The sequence below is a fragment of the Stenella coeruleoalba genome (assembly GCF_951394435.1).
Source record: "Stenella coeruleoalba genome assembly, chromosome: 18".
Taxonomy (NCBI): domain Eukaryota; kingdom Metazoa; phylum Chordata; class Mammalia; order Artiodactyla; family Delphinidae; genus Stenella; species Stenella coeruleoalba.
In genome coordinates, this window is record NC_137164.1 from 68,828,871 (window position 1) to 68,844,704 (window position 15,834).

Sequence of the window (15,834 nt, forward strand, 5' to 3'; positions counted from 1 at the left end):
TCACTCACACTTTTGAATGTTTTAAAGTAACAAAACCAGCAAGAATTTAAAAGTGATTAAGGCCTGATTCTACCTTATCCCTTTTTTTCCCAAATATAGTTTATCTTCAAGAAACTTTCTATAGAAACGTTTCTCTGTATCAACTCTTTCACTGGTGAATAGCATTTGTTGTCTGTTTCTATCTTTGGCATTTGTCCCATAGAGTCTTTCATGGTGAATTACAATTGCATGTGTTTGTTTATGCCCTATGGAATCAGTAATTCAATACCAGGCATAGGCCTGGATGTGATAGGATTTTTGTTTGCAGAATCCCAAAACCTTGTTTCTGAAGCAAGGTACTGCCCACTGTCCCGTGAATGGGTTTATCAGCCTCAAAGAATGAGATTCTTATTCTAATTTATATTGACTCATTCAGGATGGGCCACATTGATTAATTACTTAAGCTCCACATTTCCAACCTCATTCTTTCTCTGATTTTTTAACCTTGGGTCTATCGCATAGTTCCTGAGTTATATTGGTAAACACGTATGATATTGCTACCTAATTTATAAAATTTTTGTTAGAAATAAATGAATTGAGTAATTTTAGTTATTGTTATAGAAACTAATCTTAAGGTTGAAATAACGAGATACTCTTACTTAGAGGTCTAATAGACTTCCTCTGTGAAGTTCTGCTCAATACCTTGGAAAACCTTTAGAGAAAAGTGAAGCCTGCTACTCCCATATCCCAGTTTCAATTTTAGACACTCTAAGGGCAAACAACAGAAAACTATATCAGTACAACATTTGCTTAAATGTCTTATTTCCTCACAAAGGTCTGTGATTGATTACTTTAATCCTTGTATACTAAGAAGACACAAACAGAAGGATTGACATTTATCCATGTTTTTAAAAAGTTACGAGCATCTCTCCCTTGGCTAGCAAATGTAGTGTCAAAGTGTGGCTTGAATTATAAGAAGTCTCACTGCTCATTTTGAAATGGAAGGTGAAAGTTGCCTCTTCACTTTCAAATGTCTGATTACTTTATTCTCACACACAAAATATTTGTACTTAGATGAAATGGTACAGAATATTATAGTTCTGAAGTGTTTAATTCTTTCTCATAGAAATTTCAAGGGAACTTTGGATGCATTTGGCAGGAGCTTTTCCTAGTACAATCAGGTTGCTATGGTAAACCTATTATTTTAGGCAAAGGAGGACTGTGTTAGTAAAGTGCTAATCTCTTTTCTGTTTTATGTGAGCCTCTAATTACTCTCCAAATATTGAGCATGTACTGCAAGTGTGGTTTTGCCCTTTTAAAAAGTGGAAGAAAATAAGGTTGTAGAGAGTGTACCTTCTGTTCCCAGGCTAGCAGGTGCATTTGATGATATGGTGTTCTTAAATAATCTCATTCTGGATCAGGAAATACAGTTGGTTTATTTTTGTAGAGAAATAGAATCAGAAAGTAAAGGAATGGATTTTATGTGAGTTACTGAAATTCAAGCCTCCCATTATGTTTTTTTAATTATAAAAATAGAAATAATAATATCTGTTATTTATGGACCCCTTACTATGTGTCAGGTCCTGTCCTATGTACTTGATATGTATAATAATATTTAGCCTAACCAGAATCTTACGTGATCAGTGTCATTATTATCCCCATCCTGTAGCCGTAATAAATGAGGTTTAACTTAGTCTTCCAAAGAATCACATTTAAGATTGGATGTGCCAGGATTAAAATCCAGATTTATTTAAAATCAGAGCCCATTCTTTTAACTGAATCTTACGTTAAAATTTATTTTCTTTCTTCTTTGCCTGATTAACATTTAACAAACACTTTAAGACTCATTCCGAATTCACCTTTCCAGGAACCTTCTGTAACCCTATAGGGTGTGTGTGCTCATGTACTTTACCTGTATTCCCTCTACTATTAAAAGTTTTTAAATGTCTTTCTTAATTTTGTATCTTCAGGATAAACTAGATGAGCTGTAAACTGTGCTTTTTGTCCATGTTCTGACTTAAAGTTTTCCTGTATTTTGTAGAAGTGTCAAATTTGAAATGCTTAAGTAAAATCTGTTTTAATCAGAACTTCTACGTATCTGCTTTACTTCATTACCCTTCTTTGCTAGTGTATAATAGCCTTTAAATACAATTCATAGGGATTGCAATCCATTATAAAAGTATGTCTTTGGACTAACTTTTTGTATGTCCTTAAAGGTTAAGTTTATTAAAATTTACCTGGAGTGGGCAGACTCAGTGTAAATTTCAGTTAAGTTTTGGTTGGATGATATTGATGATGTTGACTGAATTAATTTCTTTTCAGACAGTTATTTCCATCCTTTTCATCCTGTTCCTGGATTGTCTTTTTAAAAATTACTTGGTTTATTTGCATTTTTGAATATATCTTTCTTTAGATTTTCCTCTCAATTTGTTATATATAACAGAGTACTTGCTAGTGCTAGACCTACAAACTTCCATTATCCTTCATTCTTACTTATCAGAATACTAATTGGATAATCATTTGAGAATCCACAGTTACATCTCCATAACATTAAACTAATCATTGAAATACTACCATTTAGTAAATAAAGGAGAGGAGACTCAATTTCTTATATTTTTTCTTTCTGAATTTGTTTTTATTTTTTTAAGTGTTTTATTTTCACATCTTTATTGGAGTATAAATGTTTACAAAGTTTTGTTAGTTTCTGCTGCACAACAAAGTGAATCAGCTATATGTATACATGTATCCCCATATCCCCTCCCTCTTGAACCTCCCTTCCACCCTTCCTATCCCACCCCTCTAGGTCCTCACAAAGCATCGAGCTGATCTCCCTGTGCTATGCAGCAGCTTCCCACTAGCCATCCGTTTTACATTTGGTAGTGTACATATGTCACTACTGCTCTCTCACTTCATGCCAGCTTCCCCTTCGCCCCATGTGCCCTCAAGTCTGTTCTGTACATCTTTGTCTTTATTCCTGCCCTGCCACTATGTTCATCAGTACCGCTTCTCAAAATTCCATATATGCGCGTTAGCATAAGGTATTTGTTTTTCTCTTTCTGACTTACTTCACTCTGTATGACAGATTCTAGGTCCATCCACCTCACTACAAATAACTCAGTTTCGTTCCTTTTTATGGCTGAGTAATATTCCATTGTATATATGTGCCACATCTTCTTTATCCATTCATCCGATGATGGACATTTAGGATGCTTCCATGTCCTGGCTATTGTAAATAGTGCCACAATGAACATTGTGGTAAATGTATCTTTTTGAATTATGGTTTTCTCTGGGTATATGCCCGGTAGTGGGATTGCTGGGTCATATGGTAGTTCTATTTTTAGTATTTTAAGGAACCTCCATACTGTTCTCCATAGTGGCTGTATCAGTTTACATTCCCACCAACAGTGCAGGAGGGTTCCCTTTTCTCCACACCCCCTCCAGCATTTATTATTTGTAGACTTTTTGATGATGGCCATTCTGACCCGTGTGAGGTGATACCTCATTGTGGTTTTGATTTGCATTTCTCTAATGGTTACTAATGTTGAGCATCTTTTCATGTATTTGTTGGCCATCTGTATGTCTTCTTTGGAGAAATGTCTATTTAGGTCTTCTGCCCATTTTTGGATTGGGTTGTTTGTTGTTTTGATATTGAGCTGCATGAGCTGCTTGTATATTTTGGAGATTAATCCTTTGTCAGTTGTTTCGTTTGCAAATATTTTTTCCCATTCTGAGGCTTGTGTTTGCTACTACCTCAACAGAGAACTTTGCTGGCTGCTAACAGGTTACAAATCAGCCTGGACCATAAATAGATCACTATTTATGGTAGGGTTCTGGCATGTATTTATTTAGTATAAAGTGTGCATTCACTGATCTACTAACGGTGTGAACCAAGTACTGTGGGATCAGAGAGAAGGAACAGATCCTCCAGGTGACCAAACAGGGATGGCAAGGAAGGGTTTATAGAGGATTTCAGATTTAAGCTGGCTATTGAACACTAGGTTGAATTTTATAGAGAAAGTTATAGAGTGCATGGCAGAGAGAAGAAATGGAGCACAAAAACAAAGTCTCTGAACATGAGTGCACTGTGATTGTTGGGTATAAGCTTAGGAAGGTGAGTTGGATCTTGTGTAGAAAGCCCTGTTGAGAAATTTGATCTCTGCCTTAAAGGTCATGTGGGACCATCACGGGAAGGGGAGTTCCATCATCATAGCTATGTTTTAGGAAAGTAGATTTTATGAAATTTGAAATTGAAAGGAGAAGAATGGTTAATGAAAAGAAGGAAGGCATCAAGTATGTCATCAAGTTTTTTCAAGACTCAGTGACAGATTAAATGAATAGCGACCTTCTCCGGGATAAAAGAATGCAGGAAAAGGAGTAAGTTTGTGAATAAAGGTGATGAATTTGCTGTGGAACGTATTTCATTGATGTAACTGTGGAAAACACAAATGAAGGTATTCAGGTGATTGGAAACGCCTTTGCATTCCAGGGAGTAACGTCTTATTCTAAATTCAAGTTCTTCCATTAAAGCTCACGCTTTGTGTCAGTGTTACCAAACTATTTACATGTGATTATTATTTAGTGCATCTGTTCAATAAATATTGGTTTAAACATTATGAGGACACATGAGAAGTGCAGTTAATTCTGATGTTTTTGTGAAGATGAGTGATTAGGAGGGTGCAAGTGTCATGGATTTGGTGGAATTTACTTTGGATCTTAAAGGATGAGTGGAAATTCACCTGGCAGGTCTATGTCCTGGTAGTGAATGGAGTGAAGTTGTGAACTGAGACAGCAAAATAATGCCCTTTAAAATGTGGACCGCATGAAGAATTTACTCTTCTTTACCTTTCTGTGTGTGACAGATTAGCCTTTCTTAATGCTTAATGCTTTGCCATCCCATCAGAATCTTCTGTATCCTAAAAACTAAATTAGAGCTACATACATAAAGTTAATTCAGCTAGTATTTGCCTTAACATATTTTTAAAACACCAACAGACACACGGCCTAAAAAATGAATTGCAAAATGGTTAATTATTGTCTGATATTTTAAACAGACGCTTGAATTACAATCTATCAGGAAAAAAAGGTACCTAGGACCATATATTAACACTTTACTATCCAACTGTATAAAAGGCGGGGGGCGGATAAATTGGGAGATTGGGAGAAATAGAAGACCCTATCCAGAATGAAAACAGTGAAATGGAGATATTTAAACACATATGCCAGTAGTTAGTTCATCCTTTTCAAAGAAGCCAATAATACATATTCAGGGAACTTCCTGTATGCCTCAAAATGCTAATAAAATGGTCAGCATAAATACATATGCCCTCAAACTTAAAAAGTGTTGTTTCTTGGTAACTGGGAGTGGATTGCCTGTCAGAATGATGTGGGTGAAGTTTCCCACATCTGTCCACCATGGACTAGTTAACCATACAGGGCCACACTGCTGACCGTCCTATATTTTGCCTCTCTCCACAATCTGGATCGTTGTCCTTCACACATCTCCCTATGAGAGAACCAGTGTGTTTATGCACAGCTGGGGATTAACCAGGGCTCAGAAAATCTGGGTTCTAGGACCAATACTGCTGACGTCTACTTTGCTGGCCTTAAGCACGTCATTTAGCCTCAGCATACTTGAGTTTCCTCATCTATTAAATAAACTGCAGAAAGTCATGGATCCTCCTGACATTTTATAGCAAATAAACACGTGCTGGTATATTTTTCCAGGGAGAGATCTGGGGTCTACCAGTCAGAGTTCTTTCTTTTTTTTTTTTTGCGGTACGCGGGCCTCTCACTGTTGTGGCCTCTCCCGTTGCGGAGCACAGGCTCCGGACACGCAGGCCCAGCGGCCATGGCTCACGGGCCCAGATGCTCCGCGGCACGCGGGATCTTCCCGGACCAGGGCATGCACCCGGGTCCCCTGCATCAGCAGGCGGACTCTCAACCACTGCGCCACCAGGGAAGCCCCACCAGTCAGAGTTCTTGATTGTGTACAACAGAAACCGAGGTCATTAACTGGGATGAAAAATCATTTTATTAGAAGAGTTTAGGCTCAGAACACAAGCTTGGACAATCAGCTCATGCAGCACCCCAGCGAAGCAAGGCACTGCTGAGAACCAGCCCCTGCAGCCGTCACGTTTAAACTTCAGCCTCTGTGTGCCGAGCTCTCCTACCCCTGGATGCTCACTGCTATGCTGTTGCACTTGGCATTCTGCCACAGCCCTGTGCCTTGCTTTCACCCTCATGAATCCAAGCCCCGGCCAAGAGCGTCTGGCGTGTCTCTGTTCCGTCTGCCGGTCCATAGGAAGAGGGGGTATCATTGGGGAAAGAGGAGGGGCTCTGACTCCGGCTGAACTTGGCACTGCCTCCAGGTTGGAGGAGAGATGGGTTGAAGGGTGGCCAGAACAACATTATCTATCGCCATATCTTTCACTGGATTCTCAAAGGGACCATAACCTCGCCATTTCTGCCACAAAAGATTATGAGTCACTGCGTTAGATTATGTTTAATTACAACTCTGAAATTATATGATTCTAAATACTAATTTTTCTTTCTTCCATCATATCCCAGCTCAGAATTTCTTTAACGAGATACAAATGCAGCAACAGAATGACTAACAACATTGCAGGGTCAGCCCTGAAGTATCTTATGATCATTTCAGTGGGTGTGTAATTATGATGGTTGGGATAATGACAGAGAGTAACAGATGTCTCGGAGTAGTCACTCAGCTGAATTTCTGGCAAACCAGTACCAATTCCTCAGAAAAAAGAAATGTACTTTCTGGTGCTGCATTATGAGTATATTAAGATACAATATGGCTTAATGTTTAGATGCACAAACTTTAAGTGTAATGAGAATGGGTATAAATTTTGAATCTGTCCCTTAAGAACTGGTTCACCAGGGAAAGTAGCTTGGCCTCAGTATGTCTCCATTTCCTGTTTAGTAAAATGATAGTGATAATGCTAGTCAATGTGTGGTATTATGAAAACAAAATGACAGAATTGAAGGAATTATAGTGTTTGAGGCATAGTTACAGCTCCAGAAATAATAACAAATAACAAAAGACATAAAGATAAAGACTTAACTGTTTATAAACATAAAGATAAATAGTTAAGAATCCCCAAACTATGAACCAAACTCATTCCAAAACATGTTTATACTTTTCAACTTTAAGTCAAGGATAATAGATATTTAGGACATGCACTCGGACATGTGTTCCATGTTGAAATGACTTCTGTGAACTCAAAAATTGATGCCAAATCATCACTAAAATATCAGGTTGAAATGTACCTATGAACATTTTCTTTCTGATGTGGCAGACAGACCCACACTAAAAATAGTTTTTTAAATGACCACATTATGGCAAATTATGTCAAAATATATAAAATTGACTCAGTTACGTTAAATGGTCTCATAAGTGGAATATGAAATACCCAGAGAGTTTAATAGTTGGATTATTCTTCAAAAGTGAATGAAACAAACAAAAAAATGAATGAAACAGAAAGTGGAAAGTAGAAGATGGGAACGACATGAGCCAGGAGTTGTCACTTCAGCTCCCACTGACCTCCTTGGCATTTGTGCTTGACCTTCAGCTTAACCTTAGGGAGGTAGGAAAAGGTATTTGCTGAGCTATTATCAGCCACAGACTAGAACTGGTCTAGGAAGTCTAATAGGATGCTTGCTTAATTTCAAAGCCTTCCTGATTCTGTGAGCCTCCTACTGAGTGCACTCTGCCTTTGTGTTTTGCAGGTAAGTGTGAGTGTGGCGAATGCACTTGCTACCCACCGGGAGGCGGCAGGGTATATGGCAAGACGTGTGAGTGTGACGATCGCCGCTGCGAAGACTTGGACGGCGTGGTCTGTGGAGGTGAGCAATTCTCAGAGCCCTCTGCTCCCTACGTGCAGCCTGCTTCACCTGGCCTTTCTTATCCTACTTCTCCTTCTTTTTTTAAAAAAATTCTGTTACAAAGAAGATAAACAAAAAGCAATACACAATTAGACCTAAAAGCAGTATACCGTTAGGTTGGTAAGGACCTTAGACTCTTGATTTAATCCACGTGTATGTATGTGACAGGATAAAGCATGCTATTGATAAAAGATGGTGGAGACTAAACCAAGTCCTCTGAAGACAGTGAAAGGGTTTGCTTCAACCAGTTTACAGTTTTGATTACTGATAAAAACGAATCGGGGAAGTAAGTATCACCTGAGACTTGGAAAATAAAGCAGTAAGACTATATTCCAAGTTAATTACACAATCACAAGAGATATACACTCAGTTTCCATGATGGCTCTGAGACCCCAAAACGAACTTACTGAAGTAATAAACAGTGCAAAGGAAGAATGAGGCAGATGAGGGTTGTCACGAAGGTTAACACAGCAGAAAGGAGAGTCCCAGGGGTAGAATGTTGCCAGTGTCCACCTGAGCTTCACCCAGGGGAGGGAAAGGGGGTTACCATGGTTCTAGTTCAGTCTTGCAAAGCTCCGTATTGTAGAGAGGGTGCATGCCGATTGCGGTTCCTTCCAGGTTTCCAGGACAATTGAGGTGAACTGGACATGGAATCACACTAAAATAATATAACTGTATCTCTTTAAGATAATTATCATAATGCAGTTGGGCACTATTATTGGGGGAAAAGCCCGCACATGTACGTACAAGTGATGGAAGGCTGGCACACCACCTATCTCTATCATCTCTCTGACCTCTATGTATATCTATCTAGCTACTCTCTCTCTAACCAACTATAAAACACTTGGAATTTGATCAAAAATATTTTCTTCTTTCCTTTCTCTGTGAGCCAAGGGAAAAGGCCCTTTTTAATAACTGTTGGGCTGGGTGGTTTCTCTCTCGCAGTTCCCATGACAGACATCCTCAGAGATAGTTCCTGCTTTTCTCATTTCACAAATGGAAAAGTGAATGAGGTTTGAGGTGTTAATGTCCCATCACTGAAAAGTGCCAGGCTCAGGGTTGGAGCTGTGGAGTTCAGTTCACAGATCTCTCTCTAAACCACAATTTCCCCCAGAGTGATATCCCGCTGTTTTGACTTTATATCAATATTATTTTTAGTTTAGAGTCTCTTTTCACTCGTGTTAGTTATCAGACATACCTAAACAGATTATAGTCCTTTTTATTGTTGTTGTTAAGTACTTGACATTTTACAAACCTGTCATATCTACATACCCATTAAATGACCAGTCCCCCCTTCCCCCAGTGAATCTCTCTTTCTCTCTATCTTTGGGGAGGAAACCAAAGATGAAAGCAAATCTATATATCTGCTTGTTAGAAGAGATCAAATGTTTACTAGGTAAGTGAGAAAGCATCTCACAAAGGGATAATTTTTTAGACTGATTCTTGACTCTGCGTGTCTACACTCTGGATTTGTCCATCTACCCAGAGTCCTCTGTGTCCCAGAGGGCCATGACTCCCATTAGCCAAACTAGTAAAAGACCAATGTACAAACAAGAACACCAATTACTTGATATACAATCAGAAATATAATTGCCCCAGAGACTAGAATTTTTTTTTTGTAGAGAAACTCTATGAGAAGTAAGAATCTGAGATAAGGATTTGGATGCAAGTCCTTGGAAAGGGGAAGGAGTTTCTGGTAGGAGAGTGGGAGAGTGTGGCATGGAGGAGGGGGCAGCCGATTAAGACTGTGCTGTCAACCCAGTTACTGCTGTGGTCAACTGGAGCTTCATCCCAGCGCAGAGGATGGAACTCTAGGAGCCCGAGTAAAACACGCAATTCTTACATCATCAGTCATTGGTTGAGGAATGCTTCTAGGAGACGTTAACTGCCAGGCCACATCCAGCATGCCTCACAGGTACGGGATCAGAGCAGGCTTCTGCGGCTGGAGAAAACCTCGGGGCAGAGAACCCAGGGGGTGCCAAGTGAAAGTCATCAGAACAGAAAGGATGACGTTGCCGGGGGATCCCTGCAGAATACACATGCGGAAGGACCGCAGCTCTCACGCCGGGTGGTCTATCCTCTCTGGATAGTGCAGATTCTTATTCTTTACCACTGGCTAGATTTTCCTACCGACAATCCATCCTCTCTTTGATTGGATACAGGATGTGGCACAGTAGCCTAGGCAGTAGCCGGAGACAGGCTAATATATCTTATCCTCCTGGTAGAGCCTTGGCTACGATTTGGGAGATCCTTGCTTACACATTTAGAGATTAATTCTTAGATGGTTGATCTTCCCAAATATAGATGATATTGGAACATAATTATCAGAGCACAAACGTGTTTTCAAAGTTGGGAAAAACTTTGCTGCTTCTCCTGTGTCAGCTAGCAGCCAACAAATATTAGTACAATAGTAATCAGATAAGCAAAGCATCTTTGATCTCTATAATTGGATGGATTCTCTTGGTGTTTCTTCTTAAATTTTAGCAACCAGCTCTAGGAAATCACCTATGCATTTTAATTTCGTATTTTAGATTGTATTAAAGACATTTTACCGACCGAAAGATCTTGGAACATTTTTCAAGTAGGTAAAGGAAACACACCTTGGAAATTTTTCTTGAAAATATTTTGTGTTGTTATTCTTAAATTTCACTTTGACATTCAGATAATGTCCTTGAGAGATTTAGGGTTAAGATAATACCAGTAATTTCTTTCTTTTTTTTTTTTGGCTGCATTCGGTCTTCGTTTCTGCATGCGGGCTTTTCCTAGTTGCGGCGAGCGGGGGCTACTCTTCGATGCGGTGCATGGGCTTCTCACTGCGGTGGCTTCTCTTTGTTGCAGAGCCTCGGCTCTAGGCACGTGGGCTTCAGTAGTTGTGGCACGCGGGCTCAGTAGTTGTGGCTCGCGGGCTCTAGAGCGTGGGCTCAGTAGTTGCGGCACACGGGTTTAGCTGCTCTGCGGCATGTGGAATCTTCCCTGACCAGGGCTTGAACCCATGTCCCCTGCATTGGCAGGTAGATTCTTACCACTGCGCCACCAGGGAAGTCCAATACCAATAATTTAAAAGGTTGTCGATTGGCTTCACTTACCTTCTCCCGCTTCATCTGAGCTCTGCAGCCCAGTTGACAGCCTGGAGCCTTAAATTCTGCCACAGGTTCTGCACTAGGGCCTATGCACACATCTGTACACATTTCAGTGTGTAGGTTTTTTTGTGACTCTTTACTCTGATGGTCAGTCCTATTGCTTGGAGGGGGATAGTTCCAGGAAGGTGAGGGAGAGAGATGTCCCCCTCAGTGGTCAGCTCATGTGTATCTGAAGTGACATGTAGCTAGAAAAGCTGCCCATAGTGTACAGTCCACACTGATGCTCTGCTAGTGTTCCTCAACAAGATAAGTCTAGTCTTGGTATTCATGGTGGCTGCGGTCTATAAAGTTGTCTTGAACAGGGATTTGGCAAATACTGACTCACTGCTCCTGAGGGAAATACGGGCCTAGCTAGGTTCCTGTCTCTGTTTGCAGCATTTTTATCAACCAATCAATACATAACCTTGTTTTATGTGTGTGTCTATGTAAAGACATATTGTGTCACATGTAGTTGATTTATTAACATTGAACTCGGCCAACAGCCCTATAACTCACGCCTGAATGAAGATTATTTGGCTCACGGATTTTCTCCGTAAGGCACATCGCAGCCTTTTTTGCACTTAGGGACACTGGATAGCACTTCAGCACTGTACTTGGGAGCCATCTAAAAACATTGAAATCACCAACAAAAAGCACAAAAGTGCAAAATGTACAGCACCAAGTATATTGGGAAAAGGACACTTGTTTACAGTGTAAGAGCTGAACAAAGAAGGCAGAGTGTGACCTTCTTTGATCTTTGCTGGGAATGTGAACCTCAGGCAACTCAATTTTTTCACCATTCGGCCCGTGTTCTCAAATGACCTGGAAAGCTTCTTGAGTGTTGATTTCAGGGATACAAATAAATTTTAGCGAGTAGGCAAGTTATCAAATATGAAATCTTCGAATAGTGAAGATCAACTGTAATTCATGTTCTCACTGGAAACATCACCTCCCACGTGAGTTTTGCACTTGGCCTCCAGTACTCAAGGTACTGTGATTTTTAATTTCTCTATTTTCTGAGCACTGCTTTATGGAAGGAATTATTTGAGCCTTGGCTATTATAGCCTTGAATTTCATTTATGTCTCAGCTGCTCTCTGGACAGAAATTACAAGAAACATGCCATTAATTAACAAGTTTGAACGTAGATAATTTCAGTGTTAAAGTATATGACATAGTAAACCCGCTGATAAGGGGATCACAGGTTCCTTTCACAAACATTTATGTAAATGTACTTAACTATTTAGAAATGTAAATGGCAATATAGTACAGTAGTTAAGACTACGGACATGAGGCTTTCTTGGTTCCAACCTTGGTTCTGCCACTTACTCCCCATATGACCTGAGGCAATTTACATAACCCCCATTTCTCACCTGTAAAAGATGATTATAATATATGTCTCTTATAGGGTTATTGTGAGATTAAGTGAGTTAATGTGTATAAAGTACTTAGCACATGTGTTATATGTTATATACATTAGATATTATTATCATTAGTGTTATATACCTATAGAGAGAATGATAGACATAACCTCTCAGGTGGAATTTTATGCTGTGGATTCCAGTAAACTCTATGCGACACAGAACAGAGCTCCACGTTTGCTTGGTTATTCCTCTTGTAACCACAGTTTATTCAGAACTGTGACTGTCTTGTCTTCAGTTTTGGACGGCATAGATGAATTCTCCTGTCTGTTGTTTTTGCATGGTGCAGTTTCTATCCTCACACTTGCCACTGAGCTACCAAATCAAAGTGGCCATATGCATCTCAGAAGTATTTTTAGTGGCTCTTACTCAGCAGGGCACCTTCCATGGAGAAGCTTCTCATGGGTTTGCAAGCAGGGAGGAGCACAGGTAAGAAGACACTGGCCGTTAGGGCTTGAATAAGAGCATGCATCGCCGAAGTTTCTGTATTTCTCAGTCTATCTAAAAATATCCGTTATCATAAGAACATCTCTTCTTATTTAATAATATCCTATCATGTAATAATTAAATCAGCAAATACGCATTGCATACTTACTCCGTGTAAAGGCCAGCACTGCCCCTCAAACACAAGCATGTCCTTAAATATTTTTGATCTCCTTGATGCCTTTACCTCTGACCTGTATGTCTGCATTCCTCTTGGTTCAATCTTCAACCCATGGAAACTTGCTCTGTCTCCCACCATTCTGTATAACTGACTCCCTGGGGTTTTTCGTAATTCTTAGTTGCCCAAATCCAGGGTGCCGTTCAGGTCTCATTCTACGTGACCGCTTTTCAGCATAGAGCTGTGGTTACTCAGAATCCCCCTTGACATGGTCTCCTGGGCCTCAGAGACACCTTCCCCCTGTTTCTTCTCTCACTTCTCTCATAACCACTTGATCTTTTTTTCTTACTCATCTCTCAGAGCTTACCAGTAAATCTTAGCACTTCCCTAGAAATGGCCTTTGCCTGTCTTTTCTGCTCACTGTTTACTGTCCTCGAGTAATCTCCACTTCTTTCTTCCTCTTTTATCTTGAGGTCAGTGTCTGCCAAGATGATTTCTTAGCATCATTCCCTCCTGGCTTCATACTCTTCAAATTCGAATAAATATTTCCAATGTGGAAATTCCTCCACATACTGCATGGTTGAAACTGAAGTAATCGTTTATTTTTTTCTTTAATTCAAGAAATATTTGTTGAGCTCCAGCTCAAACAGCTCAAAAACTGTTTGCCAGCCCTGGAGATTCAGTGGTGAATCTATTGGAGTTGATGATTATGCTTGAAGGGTAACATTGAGAAAGGAAGGGTAATGAGGTGGATGGTCTGAAAGAAGAAGCACTAGTTCAATGGAAACATACATGATAGGGGCTTTGACATAGACTGGAGGCTACGGAAGGCTTCGCTAATGCCTTCACATTTGGTAAAAACTATATGATGCATGACATGTGCTTGACATGTATTAATCAGCTAAGCATCATGACCACCATACTTGGTAATTGAATGCGTAGAACGTAGCCAGGTGAGGAGAGATGGGTGTGACCCAGGAGTCACAGAACAGTGTGCCGAGGCATATGCGGGAAGGGAGGGTGACATGTTCAAGGGGTTTTTGAGAACTGGAGAGAAACCCTGTGTGATAGGAGATGAGAATGCAAAGGGGAGCAGGGTATGACAGATTTTGTAAACCGTGTTAATGATTTGGGGCTTTACTCAAGCGATGATCGGAAGCCATACAAGGAGTTTACACAAGACAATAGCGTTATCACTCTGTTTAAAAAGTACCTCTGGCTGCCAGGTGAAGTTTGGATTGCTGGGAGGAGTGTGTATTTGTGGGGTTGGTGGGTGAACGTGGATTTAGGAGATGAGTGGTGAGAGATGAAGGTGGTTTAGCTAGATGGAGGACGGTAAAGATGGAAAAACTTGGATGTATTGGAGACAGTATTAGAAATAATATGGACAACAGGCTAACAAAACCCTTTACCTTGCTGCAAGAGACTCTGACCCTCTGTTAACCTCCCCACTCCAGCTCCCTGGAAACAGAAGAAGATGGTAGATGCCAATGTTACCAGGCAACATTGCTCATGGTAATGTGACCTATGATCGATAAATTTCAACTAGATTGGGAGGGATTGTGAATGAACTATGAATGTCTTATGGGAATGCCATGGTTTTTGGCTTCCATGAGTGCTGTGACTCTGCCACCAGGCATGTCCCTTGCAGGTTTTCTGGAAGCTATGCTTAAGGAATAGTTAGAAGAGATTTTGGGCTCCTATGGGGCATAAGACTTCTAAGCCACAGAAGCCTCAGCATCTGTGCGATACGGAGTTCATTGAAGTGTCCATCTCCAAAACAGGACAAAAAATTACATCTGTTTTAGATTTCTTGATTCACCAGCTACAGAATGTTTTGGAAGGAAGTTGGCATCATACGAATCAGCAGTTCTGTGCCTTGAGGAAGGATGGCAGCTACTTTGTTCAAAGCATTTGGTCTCCCCATCATGTGGCAGCCAGTGGGGAACGAATCTCACTACTAGGAGTGTGTGAAACACATTAACATCATCCCTCTGGTGTAGCTTCCGAGAACAAAATTGACATCACTAATATGGGTAATTTTCTCAGTTCACTGCCAGACACCGAGCCATAGTGTCTGTGACCTTTCACCTGGAGGGACGGACAAGAAGCACGTTTCTACTGTGTGGCCAGAGATCAAAATGCGGGTCCCTGGCTCCAAAGCAGGGACTCCCTGAGCACTTTAGCAAACAAGGAATAAGTAAAACCAAAAATAACTGTAAACCTACCGAATCAGCAGGCTCATGAGACCTAAGAGCCAATGATTTTTATCCACCTTCCCAACAATAAACGCTGAAAGCGATTAAACCAATTCTGGGAGGCTGGGATAAATTAGCAGCTGTACCTGAAGGTGAATGTAAGCAATTACATAATTTTAAGCAGTTCAGTTTTGATTACACCAAAATTACAACCTGAAAATGAGGGTCATGACAGTGACTGGCAAAGAGAAAGTCAATAGGAAGTAAGACCATGCCTCACTTACTTACTGGTAAGTCATGTTCAATGATCATAGACCACATGTGGATCTTCTCAAAACATCCCTATTAACAATAAAAATTTTATGTGACCTACAAATGCATGGATTTTTAAAATCAGATGTCACTACTGAAAGAAAAACACACTTCATCCAGAGAGGTAGTCCCTAAGATGTATTCATTTTTAGGGTACTTGATTTTAAGATTTCATAAGGAAAATATATCTACATGTTGGCTCACGTGTGTTTAATTGTTTTGAACTAATATAAGCTAAACCAGAGATCTCCCTCCTGTACTCCACATACCCAGGATGAGACTAAGGAGTGGACTGGTTATTGCT

General features: G+C 40.2%; 1 protein-coding gene across 5 annotated transcripts in view; it reads left to right on the forward strand.

Annotated features, from left to right (window-relative positions):
* Positions 1–15,834, forward strand: part of ITGBL1 (integrin subunit beta like 1) — a gene marked incomplete at its 5' end in the record, with an annotated part of 220,861 nt that overhangs the window by 186,884 nt on the left and 18,143 nt on the right. For all 5 annotated transcript variants that reach the window (XR_013824762.1, XM_079902557.1, XM_079902556.1 and 2 more), the window contains one exon: positions 7,726–7,842. Coding sequence is in view for 4 of the 5 variants with exons in the window: in XM_079902557.1 (XP_079758683.1) it covers positions 7,726–7,842 (117 nt within the window). The remainder of the gene's footprint in view (positions 1–7,725; positions 7,843–15,834) is intronic.